Consider the following 23024-nt stretch of genomic DNA (forward strand, 5'->3'; position numbering starts at 1 on the left):
AGCTAAGTAAAAGATATTAAAGTTAATTTCAGTGTTCTTTTTACTTGTTTTAATATGGCTGCTAGAATTTCTTAAATTACATGTGTGGCACAAGTATGTTATTAGATAGTGGTGCTGTACACCAGGCTGCCTCTCTCATTGATTTTTTTAAATTTTTAATTGAAGGATATTTGCTTTACAGTATTTCATTGGTTTCTACCAAACATCAACATGAATCAGCCATAGGTTTGCCCATGTCCACTCCCACTTGTCTCACTGATTTTTATGTACATAGATTCCAAAAAATGTTCAAGATTGCTATAAAGACAACTGTAAAATAATTTTGGGGAGTGATGTGGTCACTTCTGCCTCTGCCCACATTTCTCGGGTACAGGGTTGTCCAGGAGTCTTTGGATGCCAAACCTTTTAAGCCTCAGCCAAACAGCCCAGAGGGAGGGATGTGGCCCCAGTTACTCAGAGGATAATTATAAGGAAGAAGGCATAAGGGAAAAGTAGAGAAAGCCTAACTGCACTCTTTTAAATAATTGTTCGCCAGGCTTTTGCTGGGACTGGCCGCCGACTGGGGCTTCACCAGTCTCTTATCTGTCCCTTTCTCCGTGCACTCCCCGACCGCCTGACTCTGCTTCTAACCTGAGTCCTCCCTGCAGATAAATCACAGTGGCCACCACCAGCTCCGCTTCAGAGATCTGAGCAAGCGGCGGGGCGTCACTCTCCTGCTGCCCCCCTTCCTTTGTGCGTTGCTCAGTGACCTCAGCTTCTTGTCAGGGCCTCACACCCCAACAATGGCAGAGGGTTGAAATGGGCTTCTCCACTCCCTTGTCCTGCTGGGGAGTTTTATTTTGTTTTACTTTAAAGCATCAGGGCCTTCTTGCTCCAGGCTGAAGAATCTGAAACCATTAGCAACCCAAAAGTAATAAAGCTTAGGGCTCCTTGTAATGTGTCCATTTTTGCTTTAGTCTCATCTTCTGCTAGAGTGAGTTTATAGTAATTTAGTTTATAGTAATCTAGCTTTTTTTCCCCCTTCTCCCATTTAATTAAAATTGGGTTTTCAAATCCATGAGGAACCGTAAAGCATTATATTTTACCAGACTCACAACATCTCTAGGCCTTGTTAATGGAGATGCACTATACAAATCCAATAATTCGTTTCAACCCTGTCTACAACCAGTAGACAGCCCATTTCCACGCCTCATTTTTCCAAGTAGACTAATTGAGTGCTTTGAGGCTGGCCGTTGGACTTTCCCTGACAGCCTGGAGCCAGCCACTCATTGGCCAGTTTTATTCAAGACAGTTGTAAATGAAGACACAGCCTAAAATCACGAAGAGGTTAAAGTCCCTACCATTTCCATTACTCACAGAGATAATTAAATTGCAGCATTTCAAACCAGCAAGTGGAAAACAATGATAGTATGGTATATTTAAAAGGACAGCGGGTCCTGCAATACCTCAAGCACCGAGCTCTCCCTCACTGTTCCCCTTATTAAATACAGCACTGCAAGTTTGGATTTTGTGTTCCCAAAGAAATGGAGGTCCCTGTGACTGATGGATCCTGGGGAAGTTGGAGTCACTTTGGAACCTGCTCAAGAACATGTGGAGGGGGCATCAAAACAGCCATTCGCGAGTGCAACAGACCAGAGTAAGTCTCGGAGCTCATCACTCTTACTACTGGGGCAGCAGGGGTGGAAAATTCCTAGAGGAAGTCATTTAAATTGAGGCAAGTGAAGAGCTCTTTCCAGATTATAAAATGAGTGGACTTCTAGGACTGCCCAGACCAATGGTATCTACGCTCTATCCCTCTGTATTATTTTTCTCCTGTGACCCTTTATTTTAAAAGCTTTATCTGTTAAATGGTAGATGCTTTGTGTTGCTTTGACATTCAGGAATGTCTCACTACCCCCCCCACCCCCCACCATGGGCTGGGGTAGTCTGCTAATAAACAAGTAGATGTTCATTAGGAAACAAAGAAATTTCCACCCAGATTGTAGATAAATGTTCATTTTCTACTTAGCAACTGAAATGCTAAAAGGGCACGCAGACCCCCAAGGTGGCGTTAGTGAACCCCAAGGGACCTGGAAGCCTAAGTCAGGATTTACTTTTGAATCAAACTATTTTTACCCTGACTCCTGAGGTCCCATCCTACAACGGCTTTTCATGGTGATTCTCAGCGAATGACCATAGTGGTCTCTACCAGCCAAACCTTGTTGAAACTTAACATGTTCAAATAAAGTCCACAGGCTTTTCCCCCAGCATCTCATTATGATAGATGTGTGTTTGGGGAGAGGCTATTTATAAACGGATTTTAAAAGTTGCTATCTTCATTATAAGGAGTGATATCAAATTTTGTCTGGTTCTAAGATGTATAAAGTTTAAAGGAACAGAAAATAATACATGCTTTTATTACCATCAAAGCTATATAGCCCAAGAGGTCTTCCCAGATTAGTTTTTAGATATGCAGACTCACAACCATCTTTAAGAACCAGCTGCTTTGGGATTATGCAAAATGGTTTGCCTCAGCAGTACTCTTTAATTTTTAACAGCCTATATAGGGATAACAGACTGGATAGGAGAGAAAAGCAAGCAGGTTGAGGAGCAAAGTGGGCTAGTGCAGTAGACTAGGTTTTACTGCAGAGTCTACCCCTGAAGTCCTGAAATAGTAATAGCTACTCAGGCCAGCTGATTCTCCCTGAGTAGGAAAAGGGCCTCCTGTTGACAAAGGTGCCATTTTTTAATAATGAAAATCTGAATTGTGTACACAAAAAAGAATATAGCTTTAGCCTGTCATTGTAAGCCCTATTCACGTAAACACTCTGTATAGTCCAAATCACAGATGGCAATCAATTTATTTTAATTTATCTTTGTTCATAGTCCAAGATTATTTCATATCCACATAATATAAATGTTTAAGGACAAGTCTATAAGTTATAGACTCTGATCTGTAAAACTAACCCTGTAGCTATGTATATAAACTAATATACATTAGATTTTCCCATAAAGTCTATGTTTAGTATTAGTTTTTAAAATAATAATGGAGAGAATGGACATATATATATATATGTATGGCTGAGTCCCTCTGCTGTTCACCTGAAACTATCACGATATTGTTAATCAGTGATACCTCAATACAAAATAAAAAGTTTAAAAAAATACAATGTAAATATAGTAGGTGTTTTCAAAAAATTCAGATACAAAAGTGTATGATATAAAAACTTACTGTCATTCCTACTCCCCTACTCCCCACAAGAAATAACCACTAAAAAATAATTTGAAAGATTATCGATCTAATATGTATTACATGAAATAAGTATCAGATAACATAAAATATGGGTCATCCTATATATATTGTTCCACAACTTGCTTGTTAAAATCGATTGATTACGTAATTGTAGCTGCTTATATTGTTGAAGTTTTAAAACAGAACATTTTAAGCTAGCAGCAAATATGATGAATTTTTTTTTAAATTTAAAACATTTGGCTACATTGAACCAAATTGTTTCTATCATGTTGTTGTTGCTCTTGTTATTTAGACACTGAGTCATTTGTGACTCCTTTGTGACCCCATGGACTGTAGCCCACCAGGCTCCTCTGTCCATGAGGATTTTCCAGGGAAGAATACTGCAGTGGGTTGCCATTACCTTCTCCAAGGGATCTTCCTGACCCAGGAATTGAACCTGCACCTCCTGCTTTGGCAGGCGGATCCTTTACCACTGAGCCACCAGAGAAGCCCTGTTATTATCATAATAAGCTATTATTATCATGGGAGTGTGGATATTGCAAATAGTAGGTACTTTTAACATTTTGACTCAAGAATATTCCATTCAAAAGAAGTGGGTTTTTTGTTTTTGTGTGTATGTGTTTTGTTTTTATAGTGTTAGAGCAATTCAAAAAGTAGTATGGGAAGAGATAAATCACACTGTAACTGGAATGGGCCAGGCAAAGAAAAGCACCCAGTGTTAAAGATCTCAGCAGGAAAAGATCTTGAGCTTCAAAGCGAAGCAGAGATCCTCGCCTTCAGAAGTTAGGAACTGATCATTAAAGACTTCAATTAGATGTTCTTGTCCTGGATGTTTGCTATGGGAAGTTTTAAAATAATACAACCCACCTAGTTGAGTGTCAGCACTGACATCATTTCATTAAACTCCTCCAAGTTATGTGTACTTTGGGATGTCCCTGTGAACTACTAAGGAAGGAGTCTGCCTCTCGTAACTGAGATTACGATGGCGCTGGGGAAGTCAGCTAGACAAGAAAGAGGGACACTGAAAAGAGAAAAACAGGTCCAAAGCAGTTTAAAAGCTTGTTCAGAGAAATTAGCAGAGCAGATGGTTTGTTATGTAGAATGTGCCAGTGATTGCTGTCCTGATTCTCAACAAGTTTGAAAGAACGGAACTCTTGGCCCCCACGTTGGCTGGCAAAATGCTCTTCTCAGTTTCAGAAGCCCTTAGAATATAATGAGGAGCTCCATTTTTAGAATCTGTGGTAGGCCTCTATCAAGAACACTGGATTGTTCTTTTATTTTCACTATATTCATGGGATTCAATAATATATTTAGTATCTGGATACTTTAAGCTATGTATTTTTTTTCTTTAAATATATATAAGCTAAAAAAGGGAAGCAGCCTTGCCATGTGCATGGGATTATGATATACTAGAAGAGCAAACTTTAGAAAGCATATCCTTTCTAATTTCATATCCCCAAAATGTTTTTGGTCCCAGTTGGTACACCATCATGACAATGGAGCCCTAATATTTTGTCTTTACATGCTTTACTTTTTTAGTCCCATTTTTGATTGATGTCCTACATATAAGATAAGTGTATGTTTTGGTCTGTAAGGTCCCCATTTACATTTGTTATCCTGAGAGAAGTTATTGATAGCTCTCCTTTCAATTCTCAAAATGTCCTGAATTAAACAATTACATGGTCACCTGATCTATAAGAAACATGTCATAGGATGAAATTTAAAATCAGAACCACCAAAAACAGAACTTGGGGTCCCAAAACAAGACAAAGCTTTAGATATAGATGATGCATTACCAGGCCATTGGGCCATATACTTATTTTGTGCTCTAAATTTGGCTCTGAGGTTCCTGGTGACTAGAACAAACTGGAATACAGAATTGTTATGGTCTATCAAACTAAAAAATCATGCAGATTTTTTTTTTTTTAAGAAAGGCGAAGTATTTCCTTCTTCTTATGCTTCTGTTTTGCTTTTAAGTTGATAGGTCAAATTAAAGAATAAGCTCATAGATTTGAGAAAAAGACAAGATTGTAAACTACATATTTCCCATTTAGGCTTTGACTCTAGCAACTGCTTATGAAATCTTCCATAAATAGAATAATAAACATATGTATATTTCACCTAAGAAAATCAGTCCCTCATTTGGCTGTGAAGTTTTTTTGAGGTATTTACAGATGGTCCCCAACCTATGTTGGTTAGACTTAAGATTTCTCTACAATGGTGCAAAAGCAATACATTAGGATTCCCAGGTGGCTCAGTGGTAAAGAATCCACCTGCTAATGCAGGAAACAGGAGACGAGAGTTCGATCCCTGAGTTGGGAAGATCCCCTGGAGAAGGAAGTGGCAACCCACTCCAATGTTCTTGCCTGGAAAATCCCATGACAGAGGAGCCTGGCGGGTCACAAAGAGTCAGACATGACTTAACAACTGAGCGGGAGCACATGCAGAAGAGAAAAAGTGCTTCAGATTTTGAATTTTGGTCTTTTGTCAGGCTACTGATTTGCAATATGATGCTCATATAATGCTGGGCAGCAACATCACTGTACCTCCCAGTCATCCATGCGATCATAAGGGTAAATAACTAATATGCTTCTAACCATTCTGTACCTAGATAAACATTCTACTATTTACTTTCAGTATAGCATTCAATACATTATGAGATAGTCAATACTTTATTATAAAGTAAGCTTAAGTGTATTAAATGCATTTTCAACTTTTAAGATATTTTCAAATTACAATGAGTTTAATCAGGACATAACCCCATACTAAGTCCAGAGAGATCTATCTTTTGAAATACTGAGAACTGACTACTGTGGGAAAGCCATTAACTAATGAATGTATAGAGATCCAATCCCATAGACTATTCCATTTGACAAAGTTGTTGATGATCGCTAGTATGGCTCCTTGGTCCATCCCATCTAACCCTTGAATAGCCTTTCAGCATTCCTCATAATTGGTCATTAGAGCCCTTCTTAAAACCCTCCAAATATAGAAAACACATTTACCTTCTCAGGCTGCCTGTTGTATCATTAGAAATTTCTTCCTAGTGCTAACCCTAATTTGTTGTAAGTCAACATAAATGTTGAGATTTTTGTTCAAACCCATTTGCAGACCAAAGTTTAACTTTCCTTATAGGTAGAATACGCCTACAATGATCTTTGCGAAATTCTCCCGAAGCTTTGGCCATGCAGCGTTGTGAATTTTCTTTGTATATGTGATTCAACTTGCCTGTGCTGAATACAGTTACTTTCATAGTAATTAATCAGCAATTTCCTTAAGTTCTTTCTATCCCTATTTGAGAAACAATATTTTAAAAGGATTTTAGTAGTTGGAAAATGTGACTAATGCTATTTTTAAAGTTACATTTTGTATAATTTTCAGTATTTGCCTATGGGGGAATAAAACTCCCACTCAGCTAAATTATTAAATTAAAACACAGATTTTTCCATGAAATTCAGTTGTCTGAAGCCCTCCCCATTACAGAGTCCATGCAGATTCAGTAGAGATCCTATTGTCTAGGATATTTTTTTAAAAGCTATATATTTTAAAGGGCAAATTTACGCTCATTCATAAAATACCATTTGCCTTCACACAAAAAGCAAATAAAGTCATAGAATGAGTTTTGAAATGGGAAGAGACCTGTCTCAAGAGAGGCACTGTGGGAAAGAGGCCAGGTCATGGGCTTTGGGTCAGGAAGGCCTACCCTGGTCTCTCAGTCAGTGTGTCTCACTTAACTGGCATGGGAACTTGCCAGGTTAGTTAACATTTCTAAACCCAGTTCAAGCAAAGGTTCAGAAACAAGGATTGTCACTACCTGCTGCACAGGATGGCTGTGCACAGTCAGCGACATATCTTGGCAAGTGACATGGTGCCTTGTATGCTAGACCAGCTCAGTTCAGTTCAGTTCAGTCACTCAGTCGTGTCCGACTCTTTGCGACCCCGTGAATCGCAGCACGCCAGGCCTCCCTGTCCATCACCAACTCCCGGAGTTCACTCAGACTCACGTCCATCAAGTCAGTGATGCCATCCAGCCATCCAGCTCAGGGGTCAGCAAACGTTTTCTGTAAAAGGCCAGATAGTGAATATCTTAGATTTGGGGAGCATCGGCTGTCTGTCCCTCCTAAACAGCTTTGCTGATTTAGTGAGAAACATACGTTGATAATATGTAACGTGTGGGTGTAGCTATATCCCAACAGAACTTTTATTTACAGATGTGGAAATTTGAATTTCATATTATTTTTATGTGATCCAAAATATTCTTTTTATTTATTTCTAAATTATTTTAGAGTGTTAAAAACTATTCTTAGCTCACTAACCATATAAAAATAGACAGTAGGCTGGATTTGGCCCATGGACTATAGTTACAGACACTTGGAATAACTTAACATTTACTATGTGGGTGGCCATGTTCAAGTGCTTCAAATCTGTTAACCGAAAAACCCTCACTCAGCCCCATGAAGTAGATATTAGCATCATCTCCCTTTTATGGGTAGGGAAACTAAGAGAGATTCAGTGATTTGCCTAAGATTGCACCATTGTTAAGAAACAGGGCTGGAGTTCAAACCTGTTTCCAGGGTCCGTATATAACCTTCAGCAATATTGTCTCACACACGGAGTGTTTTATATGTGTTCTTTACTTTTTTAAATGTCAGTTATAAAAAGAAATTTAAAAATGCTCTTTTGGTAATGGTCAGAGCAAGCAAAGGTGGACAGTGTTACTATGTGAAACAGGAAGCCACCTGCAAATGTTAACTGTTTGCTGCTCTTGTTCAATTTCAAGAGTCAGAAAACACTTTTTATATAAGAGAATTGGAAGAAAAATATCCACTGTAAAAGAAATTATTTTCAAAAGAGAAGAAATATGAGTTACTTTCAGGCAACAGGTAAATGACCTGATGGATCCCCTGTAGTTAGTTGAAACATTAAAAAAAAATTCCATGAAGTTTGTTTTAATTTGAGAAAAAAATTGAAGGGGATCTTCCTTATAAACAGAAAAACAGATTTTACAGCTATATGAGCCTGCTCTGTTATTCACGTGTCATCAGTGATATTTTATGCATGAGACTGGGTTGCTTCGGTTCTAAGAGAAGAACTTGGTATCCAGGAAACCAAGACTGCATCTCTACATGGTACCAAAAAAGAAAAAGACAGGACTCTGGGCTGTAGCTCCTGGGTAATGAAACAGAAAGAGCACAGAGGGAGAATCTGGGAAGCTTGAATTTCAGTCTGGTCTCTGCTCTTTTGTTAGCTGTGTTACCTTGGACAAAGAAAGTCCTTAACTTCTCTGAACCTTCCATCCCTTGCTATAAAAGTACCTCAGCCGGCTTTCCATTGCACAAGGTATGCGTGAGTATGGGCTAGTCAAGCACACTGCTGCTGCTGCTGCTGCTGCTGCTAAGTCGCTTCAGTCATGTCCGACTCTGTGCGACCCCATAGACGGCAGCCCACCAGGCTCCCCCTTCCCTGGGATTCTCCAGGCAGGAACACTGAAGTGGGTTGCCATTTCCTTCTCCAATGCATGAAAGTGAAAAGTGAAAGTGAAGTCGCTCAGTCATGTCCGACTCTAGCTGCCCCATGGACTGCAGCCCATCAGGCTCCTCTGTCCATGGGATTTTCTGGGCAAAAGTACTGGAGTGGGGTGCCATTGCCTTCTCTGAGTCAAGCACACAGGCAGATGTAAATCACATGGGCTTAATGGGGAAACAGTCATACATAGATGTTGCTGGATTATGTGCTGTTTTGCATCCCTAGATAAAGCCTTCGTGAAAAATAACCATGAATACTTACCATACTTATTATTGAACTCTTCATTTATAACAAGCCTTTCAGGTGAACAGTATCATCTCTGTTTACTTGGGCAGAACGAAGCTCACAGAGCCCAGATAGCTCACACAAAGTTGCCCAGCTTGTGACTACAAAGCCCACACTCTTACCTCCTTCTACACGGTGGAGAGAACATGTTTATGAGAGTATCATAGACAGGCAGCCCTTTCTGAGACTCAGGCACTCAGCAACACCAATGAGACCTGACTCACCCATACATCATAGCTCGGATGCAGTACTCAAAACAAACAAACTGCTGGATCAGATTGGGTTGGGTTGTGCTGAAATATGATGTCATAGTCGCTAACATTTTTAGGCATCTGCTGTGTGCACTCATTTTAGAGAAGAGGAAAGCTGAATCTGTGGGAGGCTAGAACATTGTCTCTAGTCACAGAGTGAGGCTAGGGCCAAGACAGGAAACCAGATCCAACTCTGGAGCCTTACCAGCTCTGCTGCTAAGTCACTTCAGTTGTGTCCGACTCTGTGTGACCCCATAGACGGCAGCCCAGCTCTGCTAGACTGCCCTTGATTCTGTATTTTATGGTCATGGATATAGTTCCCATTTCCCAAGTCCTGGTTTAACAAAACAAAACAAAGGCAGGGGGCGGCGGGGAAACAACACTTCTTGTTGTCTGAATTACTCTGAAAGACTCACTCTAAAGACAAAAGGTAGAAATCTTTCAGTTTGAGAGGTGGCTTAGAGTAGCTACAGTATCCAGGCTGCTCTAGCTGTGGGTGGGTGAGTCTGATTTCCTCTGATTCTGTGATCTTCCCGTTTCCGTGATGCACTTGGCAAGCTGTTGACCGTTGGGAGATGGGTTATATAATTTACTCTCTGGGTCACATCTGGAAAATCCATGAGCGGGGTTGCATGCTGAGATTAAATTGTTCTGTGGTGCTTTGTAAGGCATCCTCCACACTCTTGTCACACACAAGTTAATGAAACCAGTACACTCTCTCCTGCTTCTCCTATTAAGTTTAGTCAAAATATGAGCACATCCTATTCCATCTTATTTGTAAAACAAAACAAAAAACAATAGTCATGCAGGGAGAGAGAGAGAAAGAGAGAAGAGGGAAAGAAAGAAATGGAAATGGAATGGGGCAAGTTTTAGGATGGTCACCCACGAGAATACCATGGTACAGAGGTAGACAGGAGCATTCCACGTATTCATTTGTACCTTTTCTCCTTCTGTGTCTTTAAAGGAATGTGGATGTTCAGGGCATGGAGGACAGAAAATGACCTGATAGACCCCCGGTTTTATATTTCAGACTTTAAGTTAAATGCTCTCTCATTTTATCCTCAAAACTGCCTTACCTTATCAGAATGGTACTTTCCCATTCTACACATGGAAGGGTTGAGGCTTGCAGACATTCAGTGACTTGCCCAGGGTTAAACACTTAATGATGTTGAAGGCAGAGTACAAACCCAGATCCCCAGAGCGCTTGTCCTGGCCACTGTCACTGACTACTTCACATTTGCCTCCCTCCAAGACAGGAAGCCACATTATAACATAAAATATTATTATACATTAGAGAAATACAGTATAATACAGCCTGTGTGTTCTTTACCTTTCATCAGGCCCAGAAATGGTGGCAAGTATTGTGTCGGGCGCAGAATGAAATTTAAGTCCTGCAACACAGAGCCGTGTCCCAAGCAGAAGCGAGACTTCCGAGATGAACAGTGTGCTCACTTTGACGGAAAGCATTTCAACATCAACGGTCTGCATCCGAACGTGCGCTGGGTCCCAAAATACAGTGGAAGTAAGTTCATCTGGGGAGGTGCCCACGGCTGCAGGCTGGCACAGGGTCCAGGCACGAAAGTCACGTCGCATGGTGTTTCTCCTATCTAGTTTTGATGAAGGACCGCTGCAAGCTGTTCTGCAGGGTGGCAGGGAGCACAGCCTACTATCAGCTCCGTGACAGAGTGATAGATGGAACGCCGTGTGGCCAGGACACCAATGACATCTGTGTCCAAGGCCTGTGCCGGGTGAGTCCCAGATGGCGCTCTCTTCACTGTGTTGTCCTGCTGCCAAACTGTCACGTGTAGCTTCCTCAACACAATAGCAGCTGCTTGTGTCTGTGCGTTGTCTCCAGGGCAGTGGTTCTCAAAGTGGGGTCCTCAGACCAGCTTGAGCACCATCTGATTCTCTTTCTTTTGTTTTATTTTATTTGATTTTTTAAAATTGCAGTGTAATTGATTTACAATGTTGTACTAGTTTCAGGTGTACAGCACAGTGGTTCAATTACATTTATCTGTATGTATACATATATATATATATCTCCTTTCTGTTCTCTTATTAGTTGTTACAAAACATTGAGTATATTTCCCTGTGCTTGGGCTATATAGTAGGTCCTTATTGATTATGTATTTTATGTACAGTACTGTATATCTGTTAATCCCAAACTCCTAATTTATCCCTCCCAGCACTACGTGATTCTGATGCATGCCAAAGTTTGAGAACCACTGCCCTACATTTTTCTGACACTCTCTGTGGGGGCCTGCAAGAAACTTCCCTGTGAGGAGATTATAATCGACACTATACACAACTTCTTTACCTTAACCATTGTGCATAAGGTTAAACCCAAAAGCTTCCTGACAGCAAGTTTTAGAAATTGAATAACACATCTGGCTGATAGTAAAGCATCAAAGCACTGATTTCTTGAGGTTTGGCACTGTTTTCCTGTTCTCATCAGTCAGAAATCATTTCTTACACAGCCAGTCTCTGGGATGATGCATTTGTTCCTTACAAGCAGTCCAGGGCACACTGGAGCTCCTCATTGGTAGGACTTGATGGAAGAGTCTCTGAGCTTCACCCAACTCCTGACCACAGCTACAGTGAGGACTTCCTTGTCACTCCATGCTAGAGCAAAACATGGAGTTTCTCCTCAGAGACTGGTTCATTCGAAGGAGCAAAATAGATGAGAATGTGAACTCTGACCTCCTGGTCTTCTGGTGGTTGCCACTGATGTTTGCAGACTCTTGTGTACTCTGCTGCATTGCGTTAAGATAGGAAGACACTGAAGAGGCCACTTGGAACCCGAGGCCTCAACCTGGCAGCCTGCAGTCATGCTTTAGTCCTCCATTCATAGCCAGTGTTTAAACATAGGGGATTTCACATAAAATCAGATTTTCAGTATCTTGGAAAATTGAGAAATGTCAACACTAGCCTTGTTTCTGCATGGCAGCAGTAGCCTGGATTAGACAGGGACTGCTACCTTAAGATGGGGTGTGAGCTGTTCAATGCGATAGCTCTCAGCCACTCCTTAATTTTTTTTTTTTTCATTCCTGAGCTGTTTTTCCACATTTACTTTACTTACTTGTAGGCCAGTGCTTCTCAAACTTTGATCTCTAGATGAAGCACCTAAGGGTCTTATTTACATGCCAGGAAATATACTCTGACTCAGTGAATCTGGGTGGGGCCTAAGATTCTGCATGCCCAACATCATTTGGGATGCTCATGGCTGCTGGTCCAAGGACCACATTTTCCCATAACAAGGATAAAGACTATTTGAGTTCACCACGCTTAAAAGTTTACAGAGACTTTAAGTTCTTGTCGTTTGGAATGCCCCTCTTTCAAAGAAACACATTACCTAAGAATTTTAACCTCTCTAATACTTACCATGTATTTCAACTGTTTTCTTTTTAAAAGCAAGCTGGATGCGATCATGTTTTAAACTCAAAAGCCCGGAGAGATAAATGTGGGGTTTGTGGTGGCGATAATTCTTCATGCAAAACAGTGGCAGGAACATTTAACACAGTACATTATGGTAAGAATTTGTTCCTAAGAACTGTGAGAAGAAAAATAGTCAAACTGTTAACATTATTAACCACATGTAATATGTAAAAGTATTTGTGTGAAACATAAAATCAGTCTTGTTAAGGTATATTACCCATCTGGCTATAAGACGCCTAACAGTGAGAATTCTGATATATTCCTTTGTCGCCACCCTTTACACCATGCTTAGAGAAAATGAACCAGTCTGTGGAATGCTCAGTTTCTGCTCAATTCTTTTCAGGTTACAACGTTGTGGTCCTAATTCCAGCTGGTGCTACCAATATCGATGTGCGGCAGCACAGTTTCTCAGGGAAATCAGAGGATGATAACTACTTAGGTGAGATGGGTGCCCCTGCCTTTTGTAGGAATTCTGGTTCCATTTCCCTATACCATGTGGAGAGCTTTCAGATTTCATATATTTTCATAAAAGACGTTGATTTTGAAACTCATTATTTTATATTCCTTCATACATCATACCCTCAGTATATTGATTTGAGAGTCGTGTAGTTACACTAGTCAATATCAAGGAATTGACTCTGGATCTTAGAAAATAGAAATGCCCCAAATCAAATTTTGAAAACACTAGCCTTGTAAGTTTAGCATAAAATCATTGCTGTCTTTGAGTCATTAAAAAAAAAAAAATCTGTCCTTTGAGTAACTGACATGCCAGTGTTTTCATAAAGGTGTTACTTAACTTAATGAATAGCAGACCACAGGTGGACTTATTCAATATTTCATTATGCCTGATCATTCCAAAAGGTTCTATACTGGCAATATTTTTCTTAGGTCATTACTAACATGGCCCATCTTGCTATTCTGTAGATTCTCCATCCTTCTCTCACCATGGCCAGGATCATGATTAATTCAAATTTATTCCTGTTTTCTAACCACAACTCACCAGGAACTTTGTGTTCTTTTTTTTTTTTTAAGCTGGTGGCTCATCCCAGTTCCACTTCAATTTATTATTTTGTAAACTTTCATAAGTGATTAGGAAATTCACCCAATCATTTTTAATTTAAAAAAAGAACATGGGGAGTGGGATAATGACAGAAAAGGATTGAGCTAGTCACTTAGCACAACCAGACTCTTCTTAGCTGTGAAAAACAGCAGGAGTTGCACTTAGATCTAGAAGAAATCAGGGCAGTCTTGCTGGGCTGCCAATTTTTAAAAGAAATGAATGGACTTTCTTATAATGCCCAGGCAGGGACTGTACTTATCCATCTTGAATACAGCCTCTATAGAGGCTCTACAACAAATTCCTCTGTTGTAGCATTTTCTGCAATGTCTCATTGTTCATTCAGTCAGCCACTTATTTAATATGTGCCAGGTCCTGTTCTAGGCATGATAAACAAACTGAACAAAAACATTAACAAATAAAAATCTCTGTCTTCTTAGAACTTACTTTTTAGTGGGAAGAGATAGATGATAAAACAATAACTTAATAGATAAGCAAACTATATTCTGTTAGAAGGTCATAAGTAAAATTAGAAAATAGAGGAAATTGGGATACTGAGGGTGGAGCCGGAACAGTAGAATTGAAAATACTTGAATTGTAGCAAGTGATAACGGATATCTGGGGAAGAGCATTCTAGGCAGAGGGAATAACCAGTATGAAACCCTTAAAAGCGTAATGCGTCTAATTTGTTTCAAGGATAGAGGGATGCCAGTGTGGCTGGAGCTGTGTAAGCACAGAGGAGAGTCCCAGATGAGTTTAAACACGTATCAGGACTAAATCAGAGAGGACCATATATAACTGTTGAAAGAACTTGTATTGTAAGAGACAAGGGTAGCTACTGGATATTTTGAACCAAGGACTAGCATGATGCAGTCATATTTACATTTTCAAAAGAGTACCCTACTTGTTACACTGAGAATGGCGGGATGGTCGGGGGGAAGGCTAAACAGGGTAGAAACAGAAAGACTGGTTAGGAAGTTACTAAAATAATCAAAGAGTTGCTAGCGGTTTGGCCCCAAATGGGAATAGTATAATTGGCATATAAAATAGTCAAATTAGTCAAAATCTGGATATCTTTTGAGGGTGGAGCCATCATGACTAGTGGGTGGATTGAATATGGTATGTGAGACAAAGAGAAGGCTCAAGGGTGACTCCACAGTTTTGACCTGAGTAGCTGGAAGAATGGAGTCACTATCAATTCAGATGAGACTTGTTTCTTATATATTTATGTGACCACTAGTGTTTTAGGATCAGAAGCTGCGATTTTGTATCTTTAGCTCAAGATATAAAGCCTTTACATAATATGAACTGAGTACATGATGGCTGAGTTATTGAATAACCATCGTTCACTCTATCTTTACTGAGTATCTTTAATGGGGATGGAATTATGATGGAAATATATAAACTCTTCCTTCTTTTATTTGTTTATCTTTCTTTCTTTATTTTTGGGTGTGCTGGGTCTTTGTTGCTGTAAGGACTCTTCTTTAGCTGTTGAGAGTGGGGGACTACTAGTTAGGGTGCATAGGCTTCTTATTGCCGTGGCTGCTTCTTGTTGCAGAACACAGGCTCAGCACGAGGACTTCAGTAGGTGTGGCATGTGTGGGCTCAGTAGTTGTGCCTCCTGGGCTGTGGAGCACAGGCTCTATAGTTGTGGCTCACAGGTTTAGTTGCTCTGCAGCATATGGGATCTGCCCGAATCAGGGATCAAACCCATGTCTCCTGCACTGGCAGGGAGATTCTTTACCATTGAGCCAGCAGGGAAACCCTCCTTCTTTTAAGCATGCATGCTAAGTTGCTTTAGTCATGTCCAACTCTGTGCAACCCTATGGACTAGTCAGACAGGTTCCCCTGTCTATGGGATTCTCCAAGCAAGAATACCAGAGTGGGTTGCCATTTCCTTCTCCACTTCTTCTTTTAAGAAAGACTATTAAATCTTTCTTGGAATCAGTTCTCAGTGGTCACATCAGCTTTTCCACACCCTAAATACTCAAAGGAGTGGTGCCTTTTAAAACAGTTAACAAAGTTCTTGGGGATCCTTTTCAAATTATTTTTGGGGAATCCCACATTTTTCCTTCAACCACTGTACCAAATGGGTCAGGCATTTTTCTTCGTGGACTGGGTTATAAATTAGGGCCTATGATTGCTGTGGTCTCACTACTTCCTAATTAAATCCAGCAGCATTGCATGCAGCCTCCTTTATTGGTTAATTTCCTGAGAGCCAAATGCCATGTTGAGCCGTTCCTTTCTTCTCCTCAAAAAGGAGAAGGATTCTCCAGTGTTCTTCTCCTTCTGGGGAAAAATACCCTTTTAAGCAGTGGCCTCAGTTCAATTCATCAGCCAGGTTGGGCACCTAAATTAGGGAGGACCTTCTGATATCCTTTTATGTCTCACTAGAGGTTTCTTAATCTCTTTGTAAAGAATAAAATTAAAGAAGATTTGTCATCTGGGAAGGGCAGTTTGAAGTAGTCATGGCTCTTTAATGGAATATTATGGGAAAGTTACCTGTTGGTCAAAGAACGTCTCTCTGGAAGCAAATGAAAAGTGCAAGCAAAGATGGTACGTCACAGTTCACCGAGTGTGAAGGTTAAGACCTCAGAGCCTTTGAACCTTACAGTGGTTTCTTAACAAGTTAGGAAGAGTATGATGTTGTTATCAAATCTGGCGTGTGTAAATGTTTACTCTCGGTTTGAAGGAAGGCACAGCAAATGCTCTAAGAAGATTTTAAAGCCCCCAGTTGAGTCTTGCTGGAGTCCAGCCCCAGCTGTTTCGTTGCTAAGCAATCATCATTCTTATCCCTCATATTTTTTTTTAAGGTCAGTCAAGGCATACTCTTTTGCATGTGTTGGTGAAGAAGCAATTTCCAGGAGAGAGGGCCTTTGTAGCCTCCCAGCTCTGATGGGTGAAATGGGGGGGAAACCAACCCAGGAAATTAGCTCCCTAATCGCATTAGTGGGAGGTTGGGCAGTAGACGGTTGTTTTCAGGAAACTATTTGTTTCACAAGGTACCGAAGCAGAAAGCCTCTGTGTCAAAGGTCATCCTTTCAACATAGACCCCTCCCTCCAGTTGGGTTAAAGCCAAGTTGCACCCAGTGCTACCATCTTCGTATTTCTTTAGGAGAAAAAAGGAATCATTTCCATAGTGTTTATTTGTCTCCAGGATACTAACCTTTGATGAATAGTGTCAGCGGGAAGACAGGAATCGATTCAGTTCAAGATAAAGCAGGAACTCCATTTCACTTGATGACTCCTATCTCCTTTCCTACTCACCATTTGCTGGGATAAAGAGCATGCAGTGAAGGGTGAAATGCCCCAAAGTTAGCATAAGCATGCGAGGAAGCCTGGAGATGTTGGAAAAGGTCCCCAGAATTAACCTAGGATAGATGATTGCTCTTTGAATACAGACAGAACTGGATTACCACTTAATTTACAGAACTGGCCTTGTGACATCTCATTTCCCCCTTTTCAGTGAAGCATCAGCTGGGTAGCTAGCCTTCGACTCCACTTGAAAGCACTGGGTGATTTTCCTGGCAGCACATCCTGCCACTGCCATGCAAGTGCCCACATCAGGAGGCAGCATTAGGAGGCCTGAGGTGCCACAGAAACAACCTCTTCTCCAACCAGTGACCCATTGAAACTCCTGCATCTTGCATGACTGGTGGGTCTCATGCTGCAGGAGCTGCGGGGAGATGAGGTTGTCAGAGGCTTATACCGATAGGAGAACAGTTATTTGGCTGAAAGCTCTCTATTCGTCTTGTCACAAATGTCAGGTTCAATCAATCACTTGTTCTTTCGGCGTCGTTGATTGAGCACCTACTATGGGGCTGGGATCTTTCTTAGGCTTATACAAGCGCCTTTTTAAGTGTTGACTTTATTTAAAGAGGCTCATGCAATCTAGCAAAATCAAGAACTAAATTTTTTTTTTTTTTAATCTGTAGCTAAACGTATTTGCTTTCAATTTGCACGTAAGGTAAAGAATGCCTGAAGTCATTCACTGATTTCATGGACATTTGTTGGCTTTCTTCTTGAAAAACTGGTGGTTGACAGGCTCTGGAGATACATTTCCATGATTAGAAGTCACCTGGCCTCAGAAAATATTTTAATAATATTTAAGTCATGCTTTTCTTATCCATAAATTAAGCATCTATAAAAGTGTGATGAGAAGACAGTTCATTTGAAGGCATTTTGATCTGCCAGCTACCAAATCCTATATGCACTTTTTCAAAATTTACAACAATTCTATAAGAAAGCTGGGCTTCCCTGGTGTCTCAGATAGGAAAGAATCTGCCTGCAATGTGGGAAACCTGGGTTCAATCCCTGGGTCGGGAAGATCCCCTGGAGAAGGAAATGGCAACCCACTCCAGTACTCTTGCCTGGAGAATTCCATGGACAAAGGGGCCTGGTAGGCTACAGTCCATAGGGTTGCAAAGATTCCAACAGGACTGAGTGACTAACACTCATTTTCACTTTATAAGAAAGCCCTTATCCAGAGGAAGAAACTGAGGCTTAGAGAGGTTGAGAAACTTCCCCGAGGTCACACAAGCAAAGTGGGACGAATTAAAATCCTTATGGGTCTGATTTCAGATATTATACCTTTAACCACTTCAGTTTATTGCCTCCACATAGAAAAATGTATAGCTGACCTGGGGATGAACATGACTGGAAGTCAAGGTTTATTGGTGGGAGTGAATGGTGAGGTTGGAAGAATAGGTCAAGATAAGAGAGTGATGCTGAGGAGTTTGAACAACATTCTGTTGGTAGTAGGGACAATCAAATGATTTTGAATCAAAAAGAAACCAAGATCTTGGATTACCTTTTTTAAAAGACTGTGTTTTTAAAGGCTTTGTTTCCTGTGTCACCACTGTCTTCCCAACCATTTCAAGTGAAGGCATCTTACTGTTCCCTCAGGGCCAAGATAAGGCTTATTTATAAGGGTAGAAATTCTGGTAGGTGAAGCACTGCTTTAGGGACCAAATTTGATGCAGTTCATTCTTGAGCCTGCAAAGAATAGTCTTTGCATCCATATAGTGCCCAGTGGGGTGAACTCTGTGAGGTTCCCGTGTCTACAAAAACAAGAGCCCTGCTGCCACTGAGGCACAGAGTCTATTAAGAGCTACATCACAGCCTTCATTCATTTCTACATAAAAGTACGATATCTAATTTCCCTAAATCCTCTCAACTGCTTCTGCATATGCATTGCTTCTGGTCTGCATGGCAAAAGACAACACATCTCCTGCATCAGTGAAAGACATGTTAGGATGTGGCAGGTGCCTGGGAGAGCTTGGCTTCTTCCCAGAACCAAGATAGATGTCACTAATGATGCTGAGACATGATGCTGAAAAGAAATCCTGTTCTCCATAGTTTCTTGAGTGACTAGTACCAAATGATTCACATTGGTGTCTGGGAAGAAACCTATTTGCCAACTCTGAGTTAAGTTTCCACATTCCTTTTATTCACCTAAATATTTACGTGGCCTGTGTGTTTTAAAGGTTCCCTCCCTGCTGAGATATGCTAATTGTGTACAACTTACAAAAGAGAAGGGGCCTCTTCCTAGTATTTTGTTTAGAGCTCAAATGTTTTGTAGTTCTGCTTTCTTGAGTACTTCTTACATGTCAGGCTCAAAACATGGAATAGTTCATTATTCAAAGAGCAGTTGTACTGGAAAAAAAAAAAAAGTGGTACTTAAAAATTTTTGTAGTAACTAAAAGTGAAAGTTAGTTGCACAATCGTGTCCAGCTCTTTGCGATCCCATGGTCTGTAGCCTGCCAGCCTCCTCTGTCCTTGGAATTCTCCAGGCACGAGTATTGGAGTGGGTTGCCATTTCCTTCTCCAGGGGATCTTTCCAACCCTGGCATCAAACCCAGGTTTCCTACACTGCAGGCAGATTCTTTACCAACTGAGCTAATAACTACTAGGGAGAAAATATGATTGGGATATTATTTGATTTTTTTTCATGATATAGTTGGGATTTTGTCTTGAGAAATTAAAAAGTATGAAAATAAATTTTATTTTTTTCTTACGTTCAACAAAATTACATTTTGATTTTAATTATGCTCAGGTTTTTAGAATGGAGAATATGTCAGTGGATAAATATTTTTGCCTAAGTTTTTTAGTCAAGTTATATGACATCAGAGTGGTACATTCTTTGCTTAAAGTTTGAGCTCAACAGTAGAATCTGAAAAGGAGTCATTTTTTAAAAAGCTTCCTGAGATTTTTTTAATTTACTTTCCCAACAATCTCTCTTGACATTTGGAGAACTAAATTATTCCTTCTGAAGCAGCTGTCATCTCATCTTCTTTGTCCATTTTCTTTCCTTTTCTTAAATGTCTGACTGGTCTAACTCTGTCATGTTCTCAGTTGGCCAGTGTTTTGGCACTTGACTCAAGCTGTTCTCTAACATTACTTTTTCAGCTTCACTGATTATTTCATCTTTTGCAATATTTGCAGTAGATTCATTCATTCTCCCCCCCTAAAAAAAAACCCTATTTTTTGAGCATTCTACCATGTGTTCTTTCAGAAGCTGAGATATAACTATGAACAAAACAGTCCAAAAATCCTCGCTTACATTCTTTTTCTGGGAGAGGAGAGAGAGCATAAACAAAGTGCTACGGAGAAAAATTAAGCTAGGAATTGTATAAGAAGTTTGGATGGAAGGGGTTTGAAGGTTAAAAACAATGATCCAGGTAGGCTTTACCATGCAACAAATTATCTCATGATCTAGTGACTTAGAATAACAAGTGTAAACAGTATACAAGTTTCCAATGTGTCAGGGATCTGGCAGCAGCATAGTGCTTCTGGCTTGTGGTCTCTCCTGAAGTGGCTGTGAAGACTTCAGTTAGGGCTGTGATTCTATCTGAAATGGGGCTAGCAGGTCCCCTTACTGGATGCTTCACTTAATTGCTCTTGGCAGAAGGCTTTGGTTCCTTGCTGCCTTTTGCAGAAGGCTTCTCAGTGGAACTGCTTGAATATCTTAACAACTCAGCAGCTGGCTTCTCCCAAAGCCAGAGATTCAAGGAAGAGCAAGGTGGAGCCCTAATGCCTTAGACCTAGCCTTGGACATCACAGTATCCTAGTGATTATATAGTCAGTGCAACTCAATGTGGGAGGGGACAGCACAGGGTGTGAATATAGAAGGCAAGGATTGTTGGGGCCATATTGGAGGCTGACTACCTCAGTGGGTCTTACCAAAGAATTGATATTTGAGCGTCATAGTGGTCATGGATTTTCAATTTCAACATCTGTCAAAACAGGACAACAAAGATTCAATAGGTTCAACTATTGAATGAAATATAAAGAGTTATTTGGGTGGGAACCAGTTTTATAAATGTTCATTTCATTAATAATATATTTTTAAATCATACACTTTCTTTTTCTTAATTGAGGTAACTTTGGAAAAATGGTTTGGGTTCTCAAGATCATGGCTGAAATTCTGGAACAGGAACTATGAGGTCTCTGTGTTTATGTGTTCATATGTGTCTGTATGTGTTTTATAGATGTGTGATATTGCCAAAAGTTAATTCATAAAGGAGCTCTATTTAATTGACTTAAAGGAAATTAAATACTCAAAAATAATCAAAAATACAAAATAATCAGGTCAGAATAAATTTCAGGCTCATGTTATCTGAAAAATGTTCAGGACAAAATTGATACCTGGTATTGAATGTGGTTTAAGCTTTTTGGTGTGAGAAAACTAAGATCATGGCATCTGGTCCCATAACTTCATGGCAAATAGATGGGGAAATAGTGGAAATAGTGGCTAACTTTATTTCTCTGGGCTCTAAAATCACTGCAGATGGTGATTGCAGCCATGAAATTAAAAGACGCTTACTCCTTGGAAGGAAAGTTATGACCAACCTAGATAGCATATTCAAAAGCAGAGACGTTACTTTGCCAACAAAGGTCTGTCTAGTCAAGGCTATGGTTTTTCCAGTGGTCATGTATGGATGTGAGAGTTGGACTATAAAGAAAGCTGACCTCTGAAGAATTGATGCTTTTGAACTGTGGTGTTGGAGAAGACTCTTGCGAGTCCCTTAGACTGCAAGGAGATCCAACCAGTGCATCCTAAAGCAGATCAGTCCTGAGTATTCATTGGAAGGACTGATGTTGAAGCTGAAACTCTAATACTTTGGCCACCTGATGCGAAGAGCTAACTCATTTGAAAAGACCCTGATGCTGGGAAAGATTGAGAGCAGGAGGAGAAGGGGATGACAGAGGATAAGATGGTTGGATGTCATGACTGACTCAATGGACATGAGTTTGGGTAAACTCCGGGAGTTGGTGATGGGCAGGGAGGCCTGGCCTGCTGCAGTTCATGGGGTTGCAAAGAGTCAGACACGACTGAGTGACTGACCTGAACTGAACTGAACCTAGAGAAATATTATTTTCTGTTCTGTTAGTTCACAGTCAGATGATAACTTGGGTATATTTAAATGTTTGGGTGTATTTGTTGTGTTTGACATTATTATCAGAATAGCATTCTTATCATTCTTAGGTAAGGTAAGGTAAGGTGAAGTTACCAGGAGTTGGTGATGGACAGGGAGGCCTGGCATGCTGCGGTTCATGGGGTCGCAAAGAGTTGTACACGACTGAGCGACCGAACTGAACTGAAGTATAGGCAAAGAGTTATACATGATCAGGATTTTCTAAGATTGAATTAAATTTAGTTGGGTAAATTGATTTTGTTAGGAATGGGCTAAGACAAGACTGGATTTGATTTCTCTCTCCAAAGTATTCTTGAAATGCTACTTTGACAAACAGATTGAGATGAATTTCTTCACCTGTAAGTGATTTGTATTTGCTTTTGAGATCTTCCCTGATAGCTCAGTTGGTAAAGAATCTGCTTGCAGTGCAGGAGACCCCAGTTTGATCCCTGGGTCGGGAAAATCTGCTGGAGAAGGAATAGGCTACCCACCCCAGTATTCTTGGGCTTTCCTTGTGGCTCAGCTGGTAAAGAATCCACCTGCAATGTGGGAGACTTGGGTTCAATCCTTGGGTTGGGAAGATCCCCTTGAGAAGGAAAAGACTACTCACTCCAGTATTCTGGCTTGGAGAATTTCATGAACTACAGTCCATGGGGTCGCAAAGAGTTGGACACGACTGAGCGACTTTCACAATGTTGGCTTCTAATATTATGTAAGTTTCACATGTACAACATTATATTTCTACTTGTGTATATACTACAGCATACTCACTACAAAAAATTTAGTTTCCATCCATCACCATCCAGTTGATCTCCTTACTC

The 23024-nt window shown here is 40.4% G+C and overlaps 1 protein-coding gene across 3 annotated transcripts in view; it reads left to right on the top strand.

The window, feature by feature from the left end:
- The window catches only part of ADAMTS9 (ADAM metallopeptidase with thrombospondin type 1 motif 9), a 162584-nt gene that overhangs the window by 44722 nt on the left and 94838 nt on the right, over positions 1-23024 (top strand). For all 3 annotated transcript variants that reach the window (XM_070777120.1, XM_019984324.2, XM_019984325.2), the window contains exons 12-16: positions 1491-1636; positions 10635-10816; positions 10906-11042; positions 12706-12823; positions 13073-13168. In XM_070777120.1, coding sequence (XP_070633221.1) covers positions 1491-1636; positions 10635-10816; positions 10906-11042; positions 12706-12823; positions 13073-13168 — 679 coding nt within the window. The remainder of the gene's footprint in view (positions 1-1490; positions 1637-10634; positions 10817-10905; positions 11043-12705; positions 12824-13072; positions 13169-23024) is intronic.

The sequence above is a fragment of the Bos indicus genome, chromosome 22, assembly GCF_029378745.1.
Source record: "Bos indicus isolate NIAB-ARS_2022 breed Sahiwal x Tharparkar chromosome 22, NIAB-ARS_B.indTharparkar_mat_pri_1.0, whole genome shotgun sequence".
Classification (NCBI taxonomy): domain Eukaryota; kingdom Metazoa; phylum Chordata; class Mammalia; order Artiodactyla; family Bovidae; genus Bos; species Bos indicus.